The sequence below is a fragment of the Crocodylus siamensis genome, chromosome 6 (genome assembly GCF_052110815.1).
Source record: "Crocodylus siamensis isolate JL-2025a chromosome 6, ASM5211081v1, whole genome shotgun sequence".
NCBI lineage: Eukaryota > Metazoa > Chordata > Crocodylia > Crocodylidae > Crocodylus > Crocodylus siamensis.
In genome coordinates this window covers 46,701,003-46,717,170 of record NC_143400.1, presented here as the reverse complement: position 1 = coordinate 46,717,170, position 16,168 = coordinate 46,701,003, and the positions used below count along the sequence as shown (strand labels likewise).

General features: G+C 41.4%; 2 protein-coding genes across 2 annotated transcripts; one reads left to right on the top strand and one right to left on the bottom strand.

The window, feature by feature from the left end:
- The first annotated feature begins 2,662 nt into the window (after positions 1–2,662).
- On the top strand, positions 2,663–3,589 carry LOC149862631 (olfactory receptor 6F1-like). The gene has a single exon (XM_090054021.1). The coding sequence runs from the start codon at positions 2,663–2,665 to the stop codon at positions 3,587–3,589; it is 927 nt and encodes a 308-aa protein (XP_089910147.1).
- An 11,166-nt stretch (positions 3,590–14,755) lies between these two features.
- LOC149862630 (olfactory receptor 2AP1-like) lies at positions 14,756–15,955 on the bottom strand. The gene has a single exon (XM_090054020.1). It carries the CDS (start codon positions 15,953–15,955, stop codon positions 14,756–14,758), a length of 1,200 nt encoding a protein of 399 aa, XP_089910146.1.
- Positions 15,956–16,168: the final 213 nt, after the last annotated feature.

The window sequence follows — 16,168 nt, the reverse complement described above, 5'->3', positions numbered from 1 at the left end:
TGGAGGAAAGGAAGATCAGTTTCTTCCTGTCCATGTCTCCAAGTGTGGCGAGAAGCTCTGGCAGAAAATGTAAAAGCCTTGCACTAGTCACTGTGGAATAGCCTGCTTCTCCTCTTTGCATTAGAATTAATTCCAGATCTCTACTAACTGGACACCAGTTTGAGTCTCAAATCATGGGCTTCAACGTCCCTTCTACAAAATGTCTGTTATCTTTATGTATAGCCTGGTCCTTCCTGCTAAACATATAGATGCCTATTTTGGAGCTGTTACTACAATCTTGTATTCAGTGTGTCCCTGTGGTTTAATAATGCCATGGGTGAGGATTTATTTTGTTTGTTTTACATTTTCTGACTCTGAATGGAATCGAATGCCCTCTTGTTCTTACTTTGTGAAATATAGAATATGTACTCTGAAAGGGTAAGAGAGAAAGAGAATGTTATTATTCTATCATTTTTACTATGTAATTAAAGAAGCATTACGTTACTTATTTCTAGAGACGAAGGCTTTTGTCTAACTTAAAGGTTAGTATATTTATCAAGCAAATATTTTGTTTAAAACATTAACCACTCATGATAAATGTTGGCAGATCAGCTCCACAGATACTTCTTGTCAAATTAAATACCTTTCTAATTCAAGATGTTACCACTGTGCAGCAAATTTATCCAAATGTAAGTATGTTCTCTAAGATATTAGTTTCCTCCCCATGCTATATTGTAGTATTTATTTATACCACAGTATATGGACTCAGAGAGTGACCCTGCATTATTTTAAAAATGTTATAGTGCCACAAAAGCATTTATTTGGTTAGTTAAAAAGGACATGCTTTGTCTGCAGTCATTTACTTTTAATTAAGTAAGGGATCTTTTCAAGCAGTGAGGTTGTAAATTATGCCGCTGTCCATCATCACATTTGTTCTTCATAGCTAGTCAGCCTCATGAGTGAGGCAATGTGGAGGAACCGAGTTTGCAAATTGTCATTTCTATTGCCCCCAGAAATTCAACACAGCAAAGACAGTGTGGATAAACTATGTTCTTTGCTTTTCTGGACACTAGGCTATAACAGCAAATGATGAAGGGCTGCTCTGTAATTCTGTGACTCAGCAATGTATTGGTGTTGGTCTAAGGCAGTGGTTCTCAAACTTTTTTTCGCGCACCACTTGAAAATTGCTGAAGGTGGTCTACTTAATAAACCTTTTCTTTTTTGTTCTACATATCAAAGCACAGAACTCATATTTTAATATCAGTAGTCTTATCTTACAAGTACAGATATTCTCAATTGTGCTGTAACCTTTCTGTGGACCAGTGGTGGTTCATGGACCGCAGTGTGAGAACCTCTAAGGTATTTTGCTCCTTGCTGCATTGCACACACTGATATACATTTTCACTCTTCAAAAACACAATATATAGTTTTGAAACATTGAAAATCTAGGCATTGCACAAAGCCAACGTCAAAATAAGAACACACACTGCAAGTCAGGAGACTTGGGTTGTACTCTCAGTTCTGCAAATGGATTTTAGATTTTCTTAAAGGCCAGGATTGTCAAAGGAAACTTAGGAAGTTCATTTCCCAACTCTGACTCTTTACACAGAGGAACTGGACACCTAAATACTTGTGCTTCAGTGGAAATGCCAGGCTAGTCCAGAACTCTATTCCACTTTCCAGAAGGAATAGGTTCTCATATTTTAATCAGGAAAGTATGAAGACTGTGTGGTTTCTACTCTTAGCTCAGATACACTAAAGAAACATGGATGGGTGCATGAATGGAAAGCAAGAGTAATTTTAATTAGCATTCTACACCCTTCCCAACTGTGTAAATGGCCATTTATTTTAGCAGCATTTATATGCCCAGAGGGATTCTCTGCCTGGACACAGTTCTGCATATGTGGACAATTATGTGTTCAGACACTCACAGGATAGATTAAGGACCAGGGTGCTAGTCCTTCTTTACCCAGCAGAGGCAGGAGTTCGGGTTTTCACTGATTTGTTAGAGCAGGTCTCTAACCACCACAACACAGGTCCGCAATTGTGTCCTGCTTTTTTCTGGCGCTCTGTCCGAACTGGTCCAGTATGCAGCCATGAGCACAAGATATACTGGAAACACTTGATGGGGGATAGGGCATACAATTAAGTCAGAGAGTGCATGGCTTGGCAAAGTGACTGTTGACTTTGAGGGAGAAAAGCCCAGTTTCTCACCTGGGCTGCTGCTTTTAGGGAGGTAGAAGCTTTCTCCTTTCTCCTTTTTTTGGTTTGTGTGTTTCAATGATTATATTAGTGACTGTTTCAAAAGGTTCACCAGCAAAGGTATTTGGTAACATCTGATCTGTGCTTAGAGTGCTCTACTTGGAAGTAAGAGAGAGACCCCACTCCCCAAATCCAATCATCTCTGCATGAAGGGGCAAAACCTAGGTCCTCTGATGTCCTAGATGAATGTCCCAGACATTCAGCTGCAAAAGATACAATACTTAAACTCCCAAAAGATCCTATCCCTCATTCTTTGTTGGTAAGCATATATAGAGATATTGTTCTAGTTTCCTAAGGATAGAATTTCTCTGGGCATGTAAGTGCCAGGAATAATCCCTTAGCTCACCAGGAAAAAATAGATGGTCAACTTTGGTAATTTCTCTCTTTTGACTTTATGGGTTTCAGGACGTAAAAGGACAGAATGGGAAAATCAAATGAAAGCACTGTGATGGAATTTGTTCTCTTGGGCTTCCCTGGATCCCACTCTTTGCAGATCTTCATGTTCCTGCTCTTTCTTCTCATGTACATCCTGACAGTCATTGGGAATGTGGCTATCATAACCCTTGTGATGACCAGCCATCATCTCCATACCCCCATGTACTTTTTTCTCTGCAACCTCTCTTTCCTAGAAATATGGTACACAACAGCTTCTGTTCCCAAGACCCTTGCAATTTTTCTAGGGAAAAGCAGAACCATCTCCTTCCCCAGTTGTCTTCTGCAGATGTACTTCATATTCTCATTTGGCTGCACAGAATATTTCCTCTTGGCTATCATGGCCTATGATCGCTATTTGGCCATATGCTATCCACTGCGCTATAGCTCTATTATGAACAACACCTTGTCTACTCAGATGGCCATTGCATGTTGGGTGTGTGGTTTCCTGCTTATCTCAGTACCAGCATTTCTGATCAGCAGGTTGTCTTTTTGCGGCCCTAATGTCATTAACCATTTCTACTGCAGCATAGATTCCTGGATAGTCCTGTCTTGCACAGACACACGCACAGTTGAGACAGCAGCTTTCATCATCTCAGTGATTATCATCCTTGGCTCATGTGTGATTACTCTACTTTCATACATCTATATCATCTCTGCCATACTGAGAATCCCTTTGGCCAAAGGACAACAAAAAGCCTTTTCCACTTGTTCTTCCCATCTTGCTGTTGTGATTATATGGTATGGCTCTACCATTTTTCTTTTTGTCAAGCCTTCTGCCCGGAATTCATTGGAGCTAACCAAAATAGTGAACATCCTGAACACAATTGTGACACCATTGCTAAATCCTTTCATCTATACTCTTAGAAACAGGGAGGTGAAGAAAGCCTTTTGCAATGTATGCCAGGGGATGTGAACTTATTTCCACGTGCCTCAGAGACTATTTAAGTCAACATGGTTATGTTACTGGATCAAGCTGTACCTACTTGAAAGACCATATATTTATTCCTAAATAACCATGACAGCTGTATTTCTCTGTGACAATGGAGTTCAAAAAGATCAGTGCATAATGTATGAGAAGTAGGAACCAAGATCTTTTGATGGGGAGTTTTTAGTTGTTGAACAAACTCCCATAGGAACATAAGTTAATATAGTGTCTCAAAATTTATAGTAAATATTATGAAAACTTCTTTGAGAAAGGAAAAAAAAGGTATCCACTGTAAGAATCAGCTCCTCAATAATGATATCCCTTCTACTGAAAAAAAAAATTAAAAAATCTAATAATAATGACAATATCAATTAAAGTTCGTAAGTTATATCATACAAAGTGAAACTGACAAAAGAGAGAAGTCTCAGAGATTCCATGAAATCCATTAGGAACCTAACTTTTGCTACTGATTTTACATGGAATCTGGTAATATAATGATAGTTGGCAGGATAGAAATATAACTTACTAAATACATCACACAAAGAATTTAAATAAGTTAGGTGAAAGTCTGCCATTGTCCCTGTTGTTAAATTTTAACATATGTTGTAAGACAGGGAATTTCCAGAGGATTGGATGACAGCTATTCTTGTCCCAGTATTTGAAAAGACTATAAAATAGTACCTGAGAACATTTAGGTTGGTTAGTTTGACATTGATTATAGTCACAAAGGTAAAATATCTAATATGTGACTCTACTGATAATGGCACATTAAAACTAGAAATGCTCAAGGCCCTCAAAAATTGGGAATATAAAATGTTTATGGTCCCTGGCACATCTTGGTGATTTTATCTTAGGGCTAACATGAAGGCATATTATTAAAAAAGTAAAAGTGCTGATGGCTTTCCTGGGATTTGAGTAGAATGTATGAGGATTCAGGATTGTTGCCTAATAAGTATAGGGCCACTGCTCTATAAGAAGGACTGCATCCTCCAAAACAGCAGGTCTGAAAATGAGTATGAGTCACTGTGGAAAACCAGAAGGAAAGGTGCTGGCACACTGGTGCTATGGCTAAAAATAATTTTAAAAGCCTGTTTTGATAATTAAGAAACCCATAAAAATCACAGAAAAAACACATATAATACATAATAAGCCAATAATGGTTTATTAGGATTAGTGTCTGAACTACATAAAAGGTTATTGTAAAAAACCGTAACATGAAACAAGAATGCAAATGAAACCTCCTATTCTTGAGCTGAGAAATATAATCAAGCAAACTAGTATTAAATTTACCCTGCAAGTGAAATCCCAAGTTCATCTGGTGAGTGGCCTGATGGGTTCCCTGTAGAGGTTAAAACCTCCTCTATCCATTAATTGTATGTTGTAACAATTCCAGTTGAATATTTAAGTGCAGTGATGACTTCCCAATCATGAAAACAGTTGCAAAAAATCCTAGTTAATGATTGTAAAATAAAAACTTTTTTTTATTATTCACCACCATTACTGTGTGAAATGTCTTACTTATTTCTATATTTTTGTATTTTGGGGTAGGATGTAAATAAATTTGAGTCATAGATCTCCCTGTCCCCATCTTTTGAAACATGTTATTTAAGAAGGTATCACAGAAAAGTAATTGGAGAATAGGAGGTCCAGTATGTAAAGAAGAGGAAACCAATCCACTCAGACAGGCTCCTGCTGGTAACTGTGAGGTCCCATAAGCATTTGCAGATGACAGTTGTTAGAGATGGGGCAAGGGAGCTCAGGGATGGTTTCCTGATATATACCTAAAGTCCAGGAGTTGGATTCCCATGGAGACAGGAATCAGGATCAGACATGGAATCAGGAGTCAAAGCCAGAGTAGCCAGGATATAATGATATGGCAAGAGTTCAGACTGGAATCAAGCGGTGGCAGAGAAAAACAGAAATGCAGTAAGGGAAACCAAGGAAGTTCACAGACGTTAAGATTAAGTACCTCAGTCTTTGCCTGGGCAGGCTAGTATAGGCTCTGCTTAGCTTCTAAAGGTTAGAATGCATGAAGCCTGTTGTCTGTGGCTTTATGGATGGACTACCCTGGTTGCCTCAGCAGTATATCCCAGAAACATGGGACACATCTGATGAGAACTGGAAAGAGTATCTTTGGGCATTAGGCCTGTGCAAGTAGGCAGCTATTTGATCCAGCTTTGGATCCGGATGCTTTGGATGCCAATGATATGATCCAGAGCTCCAGATGGGGTTCCCACTTTGATCTGGCCCAAGCATCTCTAAAGCTTCAGAGCTGTCTCAGAGATCCGGTGATAGGGTATAATGGGGAATCGATGAAATATCTAGAACTTTGTAGTTTTCTGGCTGATTTGGAGGAAACTTGCAGAGGTGGTAGCATCTGCTGAGAGCATAAAGCCTGCCACATTTCACGAAGATCAGTGCAGGGGTTCAGGGGGACCTGCACCTCAAATTCTTGAAAGCAAAACTCATTTTGTGTCTATGTGTTACACCACAGGGGGGTGAAAGCTGCAGGGATGGTAGCCCCAGTGCAGTCATGAAGTTGGCCAGCTGTCCAGAAGATAGGTGTAGGGATTCTGGGTTCTGGGGCCCTGCAACTCTAGGTGCTGACAGGCAAAACCTGTAACATGGTGCTTGTGCAACTATGTCTGTCTTGGGCCTGTTGATTGTCTGTATTGATTATTTCCTCTCCTTAGTCTGTGGTTTTGTAGGTGTTAATCATTGTTTCTTAACTCATTAACACCTACAAAACCACATAAAACAGCAGGCTAGACCACTGGCCTGCTGTTCATCCTGGCCTAAAGCCCTGTACCCTGCAGGTTAGCCTACTTCATTACAAGGGTTCCTTTCTCTTTAAGAGCTACAGAAATATCTACTTATTGTCCTGTGCTTCTGAGTGGTGCAAGGCTCCAGGTAACATCCCAGGAGCCCTACAAGAAGAGACGTGAATAAACTGCCTCTCTTCAGATTCTAAGCTTCTGGGCCCTGATAGCTTGCAAACCCAGTTCATTTGCAAAAATAAATGAGATTTAAGCTATTTTTGCAACTCAGTGTCTGAGTGACTGGAGGCTACCAAGGTATCTTTGCCTTTGACCTCTAGTTTCTACAGCATTAGGGGATAGAGAGCTTAGGTAGATCAACAGACATATTATGAGAAAAGAATCCTGGCATACATGGGTCAAATGCATCAGCGGTTGAAGAAAAAGTCCACAAGTATCATCTCCAGTTAGTTTGGTTTTTTCTATTAAATTTGTTATGGTATTAATATAAAGAGTTAATTAAAGAGTATAAATTTAATTCCTGACTCTTTGAGATACCATTAATGTAATTAACTGTCTGAATCTGGTGAAAAGAAAAATATTCCCTGCAGAAAATTTTCATTAGAGAGAGAGAGAGAGAGAGAGAGAGAGAATTATGCAGGGAATATTTTTGTCTATAGAAACTCTCACAGCAGATTTTCAGATGGCATGTTTTGAAGACTGCAAGTTAAAACCTAATTTATTAATTAGCAGTATTTTTTTTCCCATTAGGCCGTAAATAAAAGATCGTATTTTTCTGAGAGGATTCTATAGTGGATATTTTTTTTAGCTGAAAAAAAATCATTTTTGTAGAAGAAAAAATGTACCTCTCGCCTTAAAGACTAACTCTAGTAAATCCTGTAAACTAAGGTCAGAGCTGAACCAACAACCAAAGCCTATAATTCTGAACTTCCCCAAAGGGGTCAGAGAGGTCAGCAGGATTAGAACCTAGATCTCCATGTCCAGAACTAAATGCATTTGATCCTGCTGCAGGAGGCTAAATGCAGACTCTGTGAACAGGTGAGTGGGGCATGAAGGCAATAAGAAACAGTGCCTCCCTAAAAGAGCTTGCAACCCAAGTAGAAAAGTCTCACAGGTCAATGACACAGAAGGAATTGAGGGATACCTCAGCTACCATTTCCATACAGAGGAGCCTGTACTGACTCAAGGATCATATCTATTTTAAAACAAGATGAGAGACAAGATGTAAAGAATGTCTCATGCCATAATAAATAGGGCTTATTGTGCTGCCCCAGGATGGTGGAGGAGAAGGGAAGGATGCTCTGGTGGCATTTCATTGTTATTGCTTACTACCCTATTGTCAGCCCTTTTTTGTCACAAAGGGGCAGAGATAGAGTGTGGAGGTATATGTGTCTGCTAGTGAATCATTTGTAAAATGTTTGGACTGGAGCTATCCTTTAATGTATAATGTTCATCGCATACATTGAAATAGATCCTTATGATATCTAAACTGAAACAGTTCCCTCAGCCATAGGGGAGCTCTGCCAGGTTCCAGAATAGAAGCATTAGGTGCACGACACAGGAGATGATAGAGCCTCTTTCCTCAGCACTGGTAGGGCCCATCGACAGTATTGTGTGCATTGCTGGGTTCCACAGTTCAACAAGGACAAGGAGAAGAGAAAGAGGGTCCAGAGGCAGGAACAAAAATGATTAAAGGGTTGGAAGACAAGTTGTACAAGAAGAAATGGATGGAAATAGGCATGTTCAGCTTCTGCAAGTGGTGGTTAAGAGGAGAAATAATAGCTGTCTTCAAACATTTGAAGGGCAGCTATCCAAAAAAGGGAAGATTATCTTTTCTCTTTTGCTACAGGGAGGACATGGGCCAGTGGCTTGAAATTGTACCATTGTACCTTTAAGTTGGATATAAAAAGAAACTTCACTGCTAGAGTAATTAGGCAGTGGAATAACTGCCTAGGGAAGTTGTGGAATCTCCATCATTGGAAGTGTTTAAGAAGAAGTAGTGCAAATATTGGTCAGGGATGATTTAGGAGGAGCCAGGCCAATCCTTTGCTATGCATGTTTCCCCTGATTCTGAGCATCGCTGGTTGCTGCATGTGGCTGGGAAGGAATTTTTCCTCCCTCCTTTAGTTACACATCAGGGTTTATTTGTTTCTTTGGGGGGGCTGGCTTCCTCAAAGGATTTAGTATTGGATTCATTCAGGGCTTGGGATTTTGACCGAGATGTGCCAATGCTCCTACTGGAATGAAAATCAAGAGGTTCCTCGTTATAGGAACTCAGGGTCAGACCAACACCTTTTTTTTGAGTTCATGAAGGAATTTTACCCCATGGTTAGGCTAGTATAGACTGTGGAGGATTTTGCCTTCCTCTGTAGTGGATGGAGGGCAAAGCTCTCTTCCTTGGATCTCTTGAGCATGTTTTAACAGTTCCCACAGCACAAGGACACTACCACCCGCTACCACTACCCCATACTTTACAGTGGCATGTAGGAAGTTTATTTTTTTGCGGTTGTGTCATGGCTGACTATGTATTTTTGCAACCAGGTTAGAGAGTGGATTTGTATCAGATGGTTTGGACAGGCATGGTCCTATCTCTGGCAGGGGTTGGAGTATATGACCTCCAGAGGTGCCTCTGGTCCTACTTTTCTATGATAAGTCTCTCAATGCATCTGATACTCTGATTTTCAAGACTAATGTGCACTAGCTGTATTTGGATGTTGTTGTTGCTGCTACTGTTGCTGAAAATACAGAATCAAATACAGAATTAGTTTTTTTCCAATTGAAAGATAAAAAATTTCTGCTGGGGCATGTTGTCGTGTCACCTCATGTGAGGTTAGAATGAGAAGTCTTTGTCCCTGTTTTCTTCACTGGACTAAATTCCTTAACCAGAATTTATATTTCATGATGCATTGTGAGACTTATCATAGAATAAGTTACATGGTGGTCTCCTTTCCTGATGAAGATTTTGAATGTTTGATTTCTTGATTTTTTTTTTTTTATGTGCTACAAGAAAGCTTTATTTGTGTAAAATTTCATGTATTCAAAAACTTGATATTTCCCTAAAAAATAATTCTGGAAAAAAACAGTGGTTCTAGCATGTACTGTTTTAACTGAAGACATAAGGTCTTTATAGGAGAGCCAGGTTGCATTTGTTACTCGTGTCCTGACCTATTCCTTAATTCTTCCATCCACAGGCATTGTACAGTGCACTGTGAAAGCCAATGTCCAGCCAAACCACCATGACTGAGTTCCTTCTTCAGGAATTATCTGAGAATCGGTAGCTGCAGATCTTACACTTTGCCATCTTTCTAACAGGATACCTGGCAGCTTTGATGGGGAATCTCCTGATTATCATGGCTATAGCCCTTGACCACCACCTTCACACTCCCATGTATTTCTTCCTCATGAATTTTTCTATCCGAGACCTTGGAATCATCTCTGTCACTGTTCCCAAATCTATGGTTAATTCACTGTTAAACAGCAGGTGAGTTTCCTATTCTAAATGTGTTACTTAAGAATTCCTCTTTTATCTTCTTTGCTACAGCCAACTTTACCTTCCTCACTGTTATGGCATATGGCAGATATGCTGCCATCTGCAAATCATTGTTATTATAAGATCATTGTAGACATGACAGCCTGTTTCCAAATGGAAACCATTGGGTGGGTCATTGCAATTCTCAACTCTGCACTGCACACTGGTAACACCTTTCAGCTACCTTTCTGCTGGTCCAACATCAACAAGTTCTTCCATCATGTATCCCAGCTACTCAAACTCTCCTGCTCTGATTCATACACCAGTGAAGCTGGGATTCTTGTTTTTAGTGTCTTCTTAGCATTAACCTGCTTTGTTTTTATCTGTATGTCATATGTTCAGTTCTTCAAAACCGCGCTGAGAATCTCCTTTGAAAAGGCCAGAATAAAGCTTTCTCAACCTGCATTCCTCACCTCATAGTAATTTCCTTATTCATTTTAACTGGCTCCTCTGCCTATCTAAAGCTTATTTTCAGCTCTTATTCAGTTCTGGATTTCACAGAGGATGTGTTCTATTCTATGATGCCTCCAGTAATGAATCCTATCATCTACAGCATGAGGAGCAAGGAGATAAAAGTTGCCTTAGGGAAACTACTTGTTTTCAGGTTATTCATTAAGGAAATATTTTCACCTCCTTTTCAATAATTGAGTTTAGACCAATAGTTGCTTGTAGGTATAACCATATGAGCTGATTGTCTCCATTATAACCTGGTGGACAGTACGATTATTATCTAAAATCAGGTGTTTACCTTGAAAAATATTCCGCCTACTTCCACTATAATTAGTGGCATTCATATTGGTTTACTTGATTTTTAAATACTACCAGTAATAATAAAATTAACATAGCTAGTGTTTGTTTATTTATTCATGCATCCATTTGTTTTCCATGTTGTGCTCCCCTGAAAGGCTTAGAGAAGCTTACAATACCAAGGTTATAGAAATAGATAAAATAATAAATCAATAATAAACAATTCCCACCAAAATAACCAAAGCTTAACCCCACCAAAAGCCAAAAATAAACCAAAAGCCTTCTTAAATAAACAAGCGCCCCATGGGATGACAAGGTCTAACGGCCATAAATTTCTCCAAGACCATTTCAGGCTGGACGTAAGGAAGAAATTCTTTACTGTCCGACTCCCCAAGACCTGGAACACTGCCTCCAGAGGTGATGCAAGCACCTACTCTGGACTCCTTTAAGAGGCAATTGGATGTATATCTTGCTGGGATCCTGTGACTCCAGCTGACTTCCTGCCCTTGGGGCAGGGGGCTGGACTCGATGATCTTCCCAGGTGCCTTCCACCCCTAATGTCTATGAATCTATGAGGTCAAGACTAGCACCTTGAATTGCACTTGGAAAGCTACTGGAAGCTAGTGGAAACTGGAGCACTGGAGTAATATGACCCACCCTTTTGAAAATGAGACTCCGAGTTCTGCAGCAAAGTCCAGTGACTGGTTAAAGGCGAAGCAGTTTAGTGCTGACATATGGGATTTTTCCCATTAATTGATAGGAGATGATATGGGCTCTTTGCTAAAGTAAGAGTTTTGTAATGAAGGCAGAGGTTCATCATAGTGGATGTATTGCTGTCGTTTTGGTGGAACAAGTCAGTTTATTGTTCATGTGTTCTTATAATGCTATATTGAGGCTTTAATTTGGAATATCCACTCTCTTATCACCCTAAGGAAATGAATAAAAAGGACAATGGTGTGACTTGATTTTATGAAAGTTCAGCAACTGAGGGCTCTGGGAGGTATCATATCTACTTGATTCTAAGACAAGGTCCCCCCACCCTGCCCATTTAACATGGAGGAATATGCCCCTTATTTTACAATCGAGGACATTGGCGGTGGTGGCTGTGAAGCAGCTACTGTGCCTCGGGCTGCAATCCCTACTAAAGGTAAGGTCCATAGCTGCAGATGCTGCCTGGTCTCTGCACCCCGTGCTGCCTCTGCACCCTGCCATTTCCCCCTGTAGCCCCTTACCCACTTCACCCCCCATGCAGTTTCTATCCCTTCCCCTTACCTTTGCTTCATGCCAGTATGAACTATTCATGCTGCATCCTGGGGCCCTGAGAATATACCCAACCCGGGACCATACCAACAGCACCAAGGCTGCATGGGGTGTGGGGCCTTGAGCAAGATCCATCAGAAAGGGTCAAAGTATACCAGCATGAACAGTTATGGAAACAAAAACACCCAAAGGACAAGTATCCAACTAGTTATGGCTATGGAAAGGATGCTTTATGATTACTTTTTGCAAATCCTCCTAACATAAGAACTAAGGGCATTTCATTATCCATTTAAAAGACCAAGACTTATTTAAATTCTATAACAATGGCTGAGATTACACATCGCAATTCAATCATGATAACAGCACTTACAATGTGAATGATCCTATGACCCCAGCTGACTTCCTGCCCTTTGGGCAGGGGGCTGGACTCGATGATCTCCCGTGGTCCCTTCCAGCCCTAATGTCTATGAAATCTATGAAATCACGTTAAGGCTAATTAGCTAATGCCAAGTATCCTTTAGGTGTTTTAAATGTATCCCACTTTGGGCTGGGATTATTTTTGCACTTTGCTACCTCGTTAGAGTTATCTTTTGGGACTTTATGTGAGATTAAACCACCGATATCCTTGAGGTATCTCCAATATCCTTGAGGCATTGCTTCCAAGTCAACTAATTATTTCACCCTGTACTCTCTTGCCTTGGACTGACAGCTGGAAAAAGCCAGGCAACAGGGGATGGGGTGAATAGGGATGGGGAGAGGAAAAATTAGGGAAGGGAAGTAGCCAGGGAGAGAGGAGCATGGGGGGTGGGGGCAGGAAGAAGGTTGGAGAAAACAAGAAGGAGGGGGAAAAGGGGAGCTGGTGGGTGCAGGGGAGCTGCCAGGCTGCTGCCTCTCTGTCCCTCAAATCACCTGCTCTAGCCCCAAATCATAGTCCTGCCCCCCCAATTAGTCCTCCACCCCATTCAGGTGCCCCAACTCCTGGAACACTGTCTCGCTGCCCTGATCATCCTAAAAGCAGCAGAGGTGCTGATGTGGGGGTTCCCCCTCCCTGCCTGCTCCTCAGATCCCTACAGACCATGTCCCCCCCTCACACCCAGATCCAGCTCCTACCAGGCCTCACAATGAAAAGGGAGACCAGAAAAAGGTGGTGTTAGCTTCCAGGCAACTCTGGGAGCCAGTGGGGCATGCAACCAGGTTTGAGAGGACAGCATGGGCCACAGGAAGCCCAGAAGCAGGCAGAAAGTGGGATCTCTTGTGCTCTGGTGACACTGCTTTCATGCAGATTGGGGTTGCAGTGCAACAATCCAGGGTAGAGGGGCCAACTTGGGGGTCCAGGAGAAATCCACAGATGGAGGGGCTGATCACAGCGTGGAGAGGAGATCAAGGTGCTGATGTGGGGGCAGTGGAACAATTTGTGGGACAGAGGGAGCAATCCAAGCAGCTTTCCCTCTTTCCCTGCCAGACTATACTCTGGCTAGAAAGCCTACCAATGCAGCTGAGTATGCCGTTAGCCGCCTTGGCAACAAGGGCACGCTGTTGGCTCATATTCAGCTTATTGTCCAGTGTAACCTCCTGGCCCTTTTCTGCAGAGCTTCTTCCCAGTCAGTCAGCCCCAGCTTGTACTGGTGCTGGACTTTGAACTTTTCCTTATTGAACCTCATGAGGTTGCTTTTGGACCATCCTCCAACTTATCTAGATCACTTTGAATCCTAACCCTACCATCCAGTGTATCTACTACTACCCCCAGCTTGATGTTATCTGCATATTTCCAGAGGCTGCATGCTATGCCATCTTCCAAGTCATTGATGAAGACCTTGGACAAAAGCGGCCCCAGGGCCAACCCCTGGACCTCTCCACTTGATACCTGCAGCCAAGTAGAAATCAAGCCATTGATTACTACCCCCTTAGCCTGATGCTCCAGCCAGTTTTATGAAAACCTTAGAGTTCATTCATTCAATCCCATACTTCCTTAGCTTGCCTGTGAGAATATTGTGGAAGACAATATCCAAAGCCTTGCTAAAATCAAGGAACATTGTATCCACTGGTCTTCCCACATCCACACATACAGTCATCATATCACAGAAGGCAGTCAGGTTGGTCAGGCATGACTTGTCCCTAGTGAATCCCTGCTAACTGTTCCTCATTACCTGCTTCTCCTTCAAGTGCTTAGAAATGGATTTCTTGACGATCTGCTCCATGATTTTACCAGGGCCTGAGCTGAGGCTGACTGGTATGTACTTCCTAAGGTCCTCCTTTTTCCCTTTCTAAAATATGGGCACTATGTTTGCCATTTTCCCATCATTGAGACTCTCTCCTGATCACCATGAGTTTTCAAAGAGGAGGGCCAATGGCTCTGCAATCACATCAGCCAACTCCTCAGCACCCTTGGGTGCATCTTATTGGGCTCCACAGACTTGTATATGTCCAGCTTTTCAAAATAGTCCCTAACCTCTTTTGCCACTGTTGGCTGCTCACCTCCTCCCCAAACTATCCTGCCCGGTGCAGTAGTCTGGGAGCTGACCTTGCCTGTGAAGATGAAGGCAAAACAGTCATTCAGCACTTCTACCTTTTCTGCATCCTTTGAGAGCAGATTAAAGAAACACTTGTATAGGATGGTTTAGATGGGGATGATTCTTCCTGGATAGGGGGTTGGAAAGCATGAACTCCTGAGATCCTTTCGAGACATACTTTTCAATGATATTGTGATCCCTAAGAAGAACTCTTAAAATACAGTATCCTGAAGACAAATTAATAACCTCACACAACACAAGTATCAGCACTGTTTTGATAGAGAATCTAGGTGGCCACTGAATTCACATAGAAACAAAATGCCTAATGGTACTAGTAAAGCAGATGTCTTGAAGCACTCCAATATTTATTTCTATTTAATTTGCATTGAAAACATGAACATAGGAAAGTCTGAATTTCTTTGACAACACAGAATTTAGCAACAACGTTTCTCAGGGCCCCCTTTACCTCTTTGTTTCTCAAGCTGTATATGAAGGGGTTAACTAGGGGAGTGAGGACAGTGTAAAAGAAAGAAAATGCTTTATCCAAGTCTCTCAAGGAGTCTTTTTTTGGTACCATATACACAGTAAATAAGGTCCCGTAAAATATTGTCACTACAGTGAGATGGGAGGAACAGGTAGAAAAAGCCTTTTGCTTCTTGGTGGTAGTGCTGATTTTCAGGACGGTTGTGATGATACAAATGTAAGATGTCATTGTTAATAAAAATGGTGGAAAAGTCCATACAGGAAGCAGAATGGCAGCAACAACTCCCAGCATGAATGTGTCACTGCAGGAGAGTTTTACGATTGGGATAAAATCACAAAAGAAATGGTCAATTTCATTAGGGCCACAATAAGTTAAGTTTAGCATTAGAAGTACTGTTATACTAATAGCCAGAAAACTACTTATCCAGGACATGGCTGCTAGCTGTAAGCAGAATCTTCCATTCATAAGGGATGCATAATGCAGTGGCTTGCATATTGCCAAATACCGGTCATAAGACATTGCTGCTAAGAGATAGCATTCTGTACCTGACAATAAACCAAAAAAAAAATACTGTGTGAAGCATCCACTGAATGAAATCGTTTCATCTCCAGTCACAAAGCTTGCCAACATCCTGGGGAGGATGGCTGAAGTGTAGCAGGTCTCCAAGCAGGATAAATTCCCCAGGAAAAAGTACATGGGGGTGTGAAGATGGCGATCAACTACAATCAATACAAGGATGAGGATGTTCCCGGCCATGGTCAGAATGTAGATTGCTAGAAACACTGGGAAGAGAAGAACTTGTATGTCCGAGATGCTCCTGAATCCCAGGAGGATGAATTCCCTGACTGCTGTTTGGTTTCCCCACTCTGTGTTCTCCCCTGGGTGCAGCTTGGAGACAGAACACAAAACCAGAAAAAGATTATGAAGTAGGAAGATTTTAATAAAGTAGCAACCTGGGATTATTTCTATAAACACACCACACTCCACATAATCAAAAAGTTTCTGAAAGGCAACGTGAATCTGGAGGAAAATTTTCAAGTACCTCATCTTTTATTTCATTGTACATGTTCCACTTGTAACAGAAGCCCCCAGAGTGTAGCCAAGCTGGGGATTAATGCAATAAAAGAATTATCCCCAAGATTTTGCAGCTAAAGTGCCCTGGTTGCCATTTGCTCCCTCTTTTCTTTTTGTTTTGTTTTCCATCTAAAACCTCTTCAGACAGATGCCAGTTGCTGAGCTGTTGCATCAGAAGCCCCTGCC

Coding starts and splice junctions, on each gene's coding strand:
- LOC149862630 (XM_090054020.1), bottom strand. CDS start 15,955: ATGAGGTACTTGAAAATTTTCCTCCAGATTCACGTTGCCTTTCAGAAA.
- LOC149862631 (XM_090054021.1), top strand. CDS start 2,663: ATGGGAAAATCAAATGAAAGCACTGTGATGGAATTTGTTCTCTTGGGC.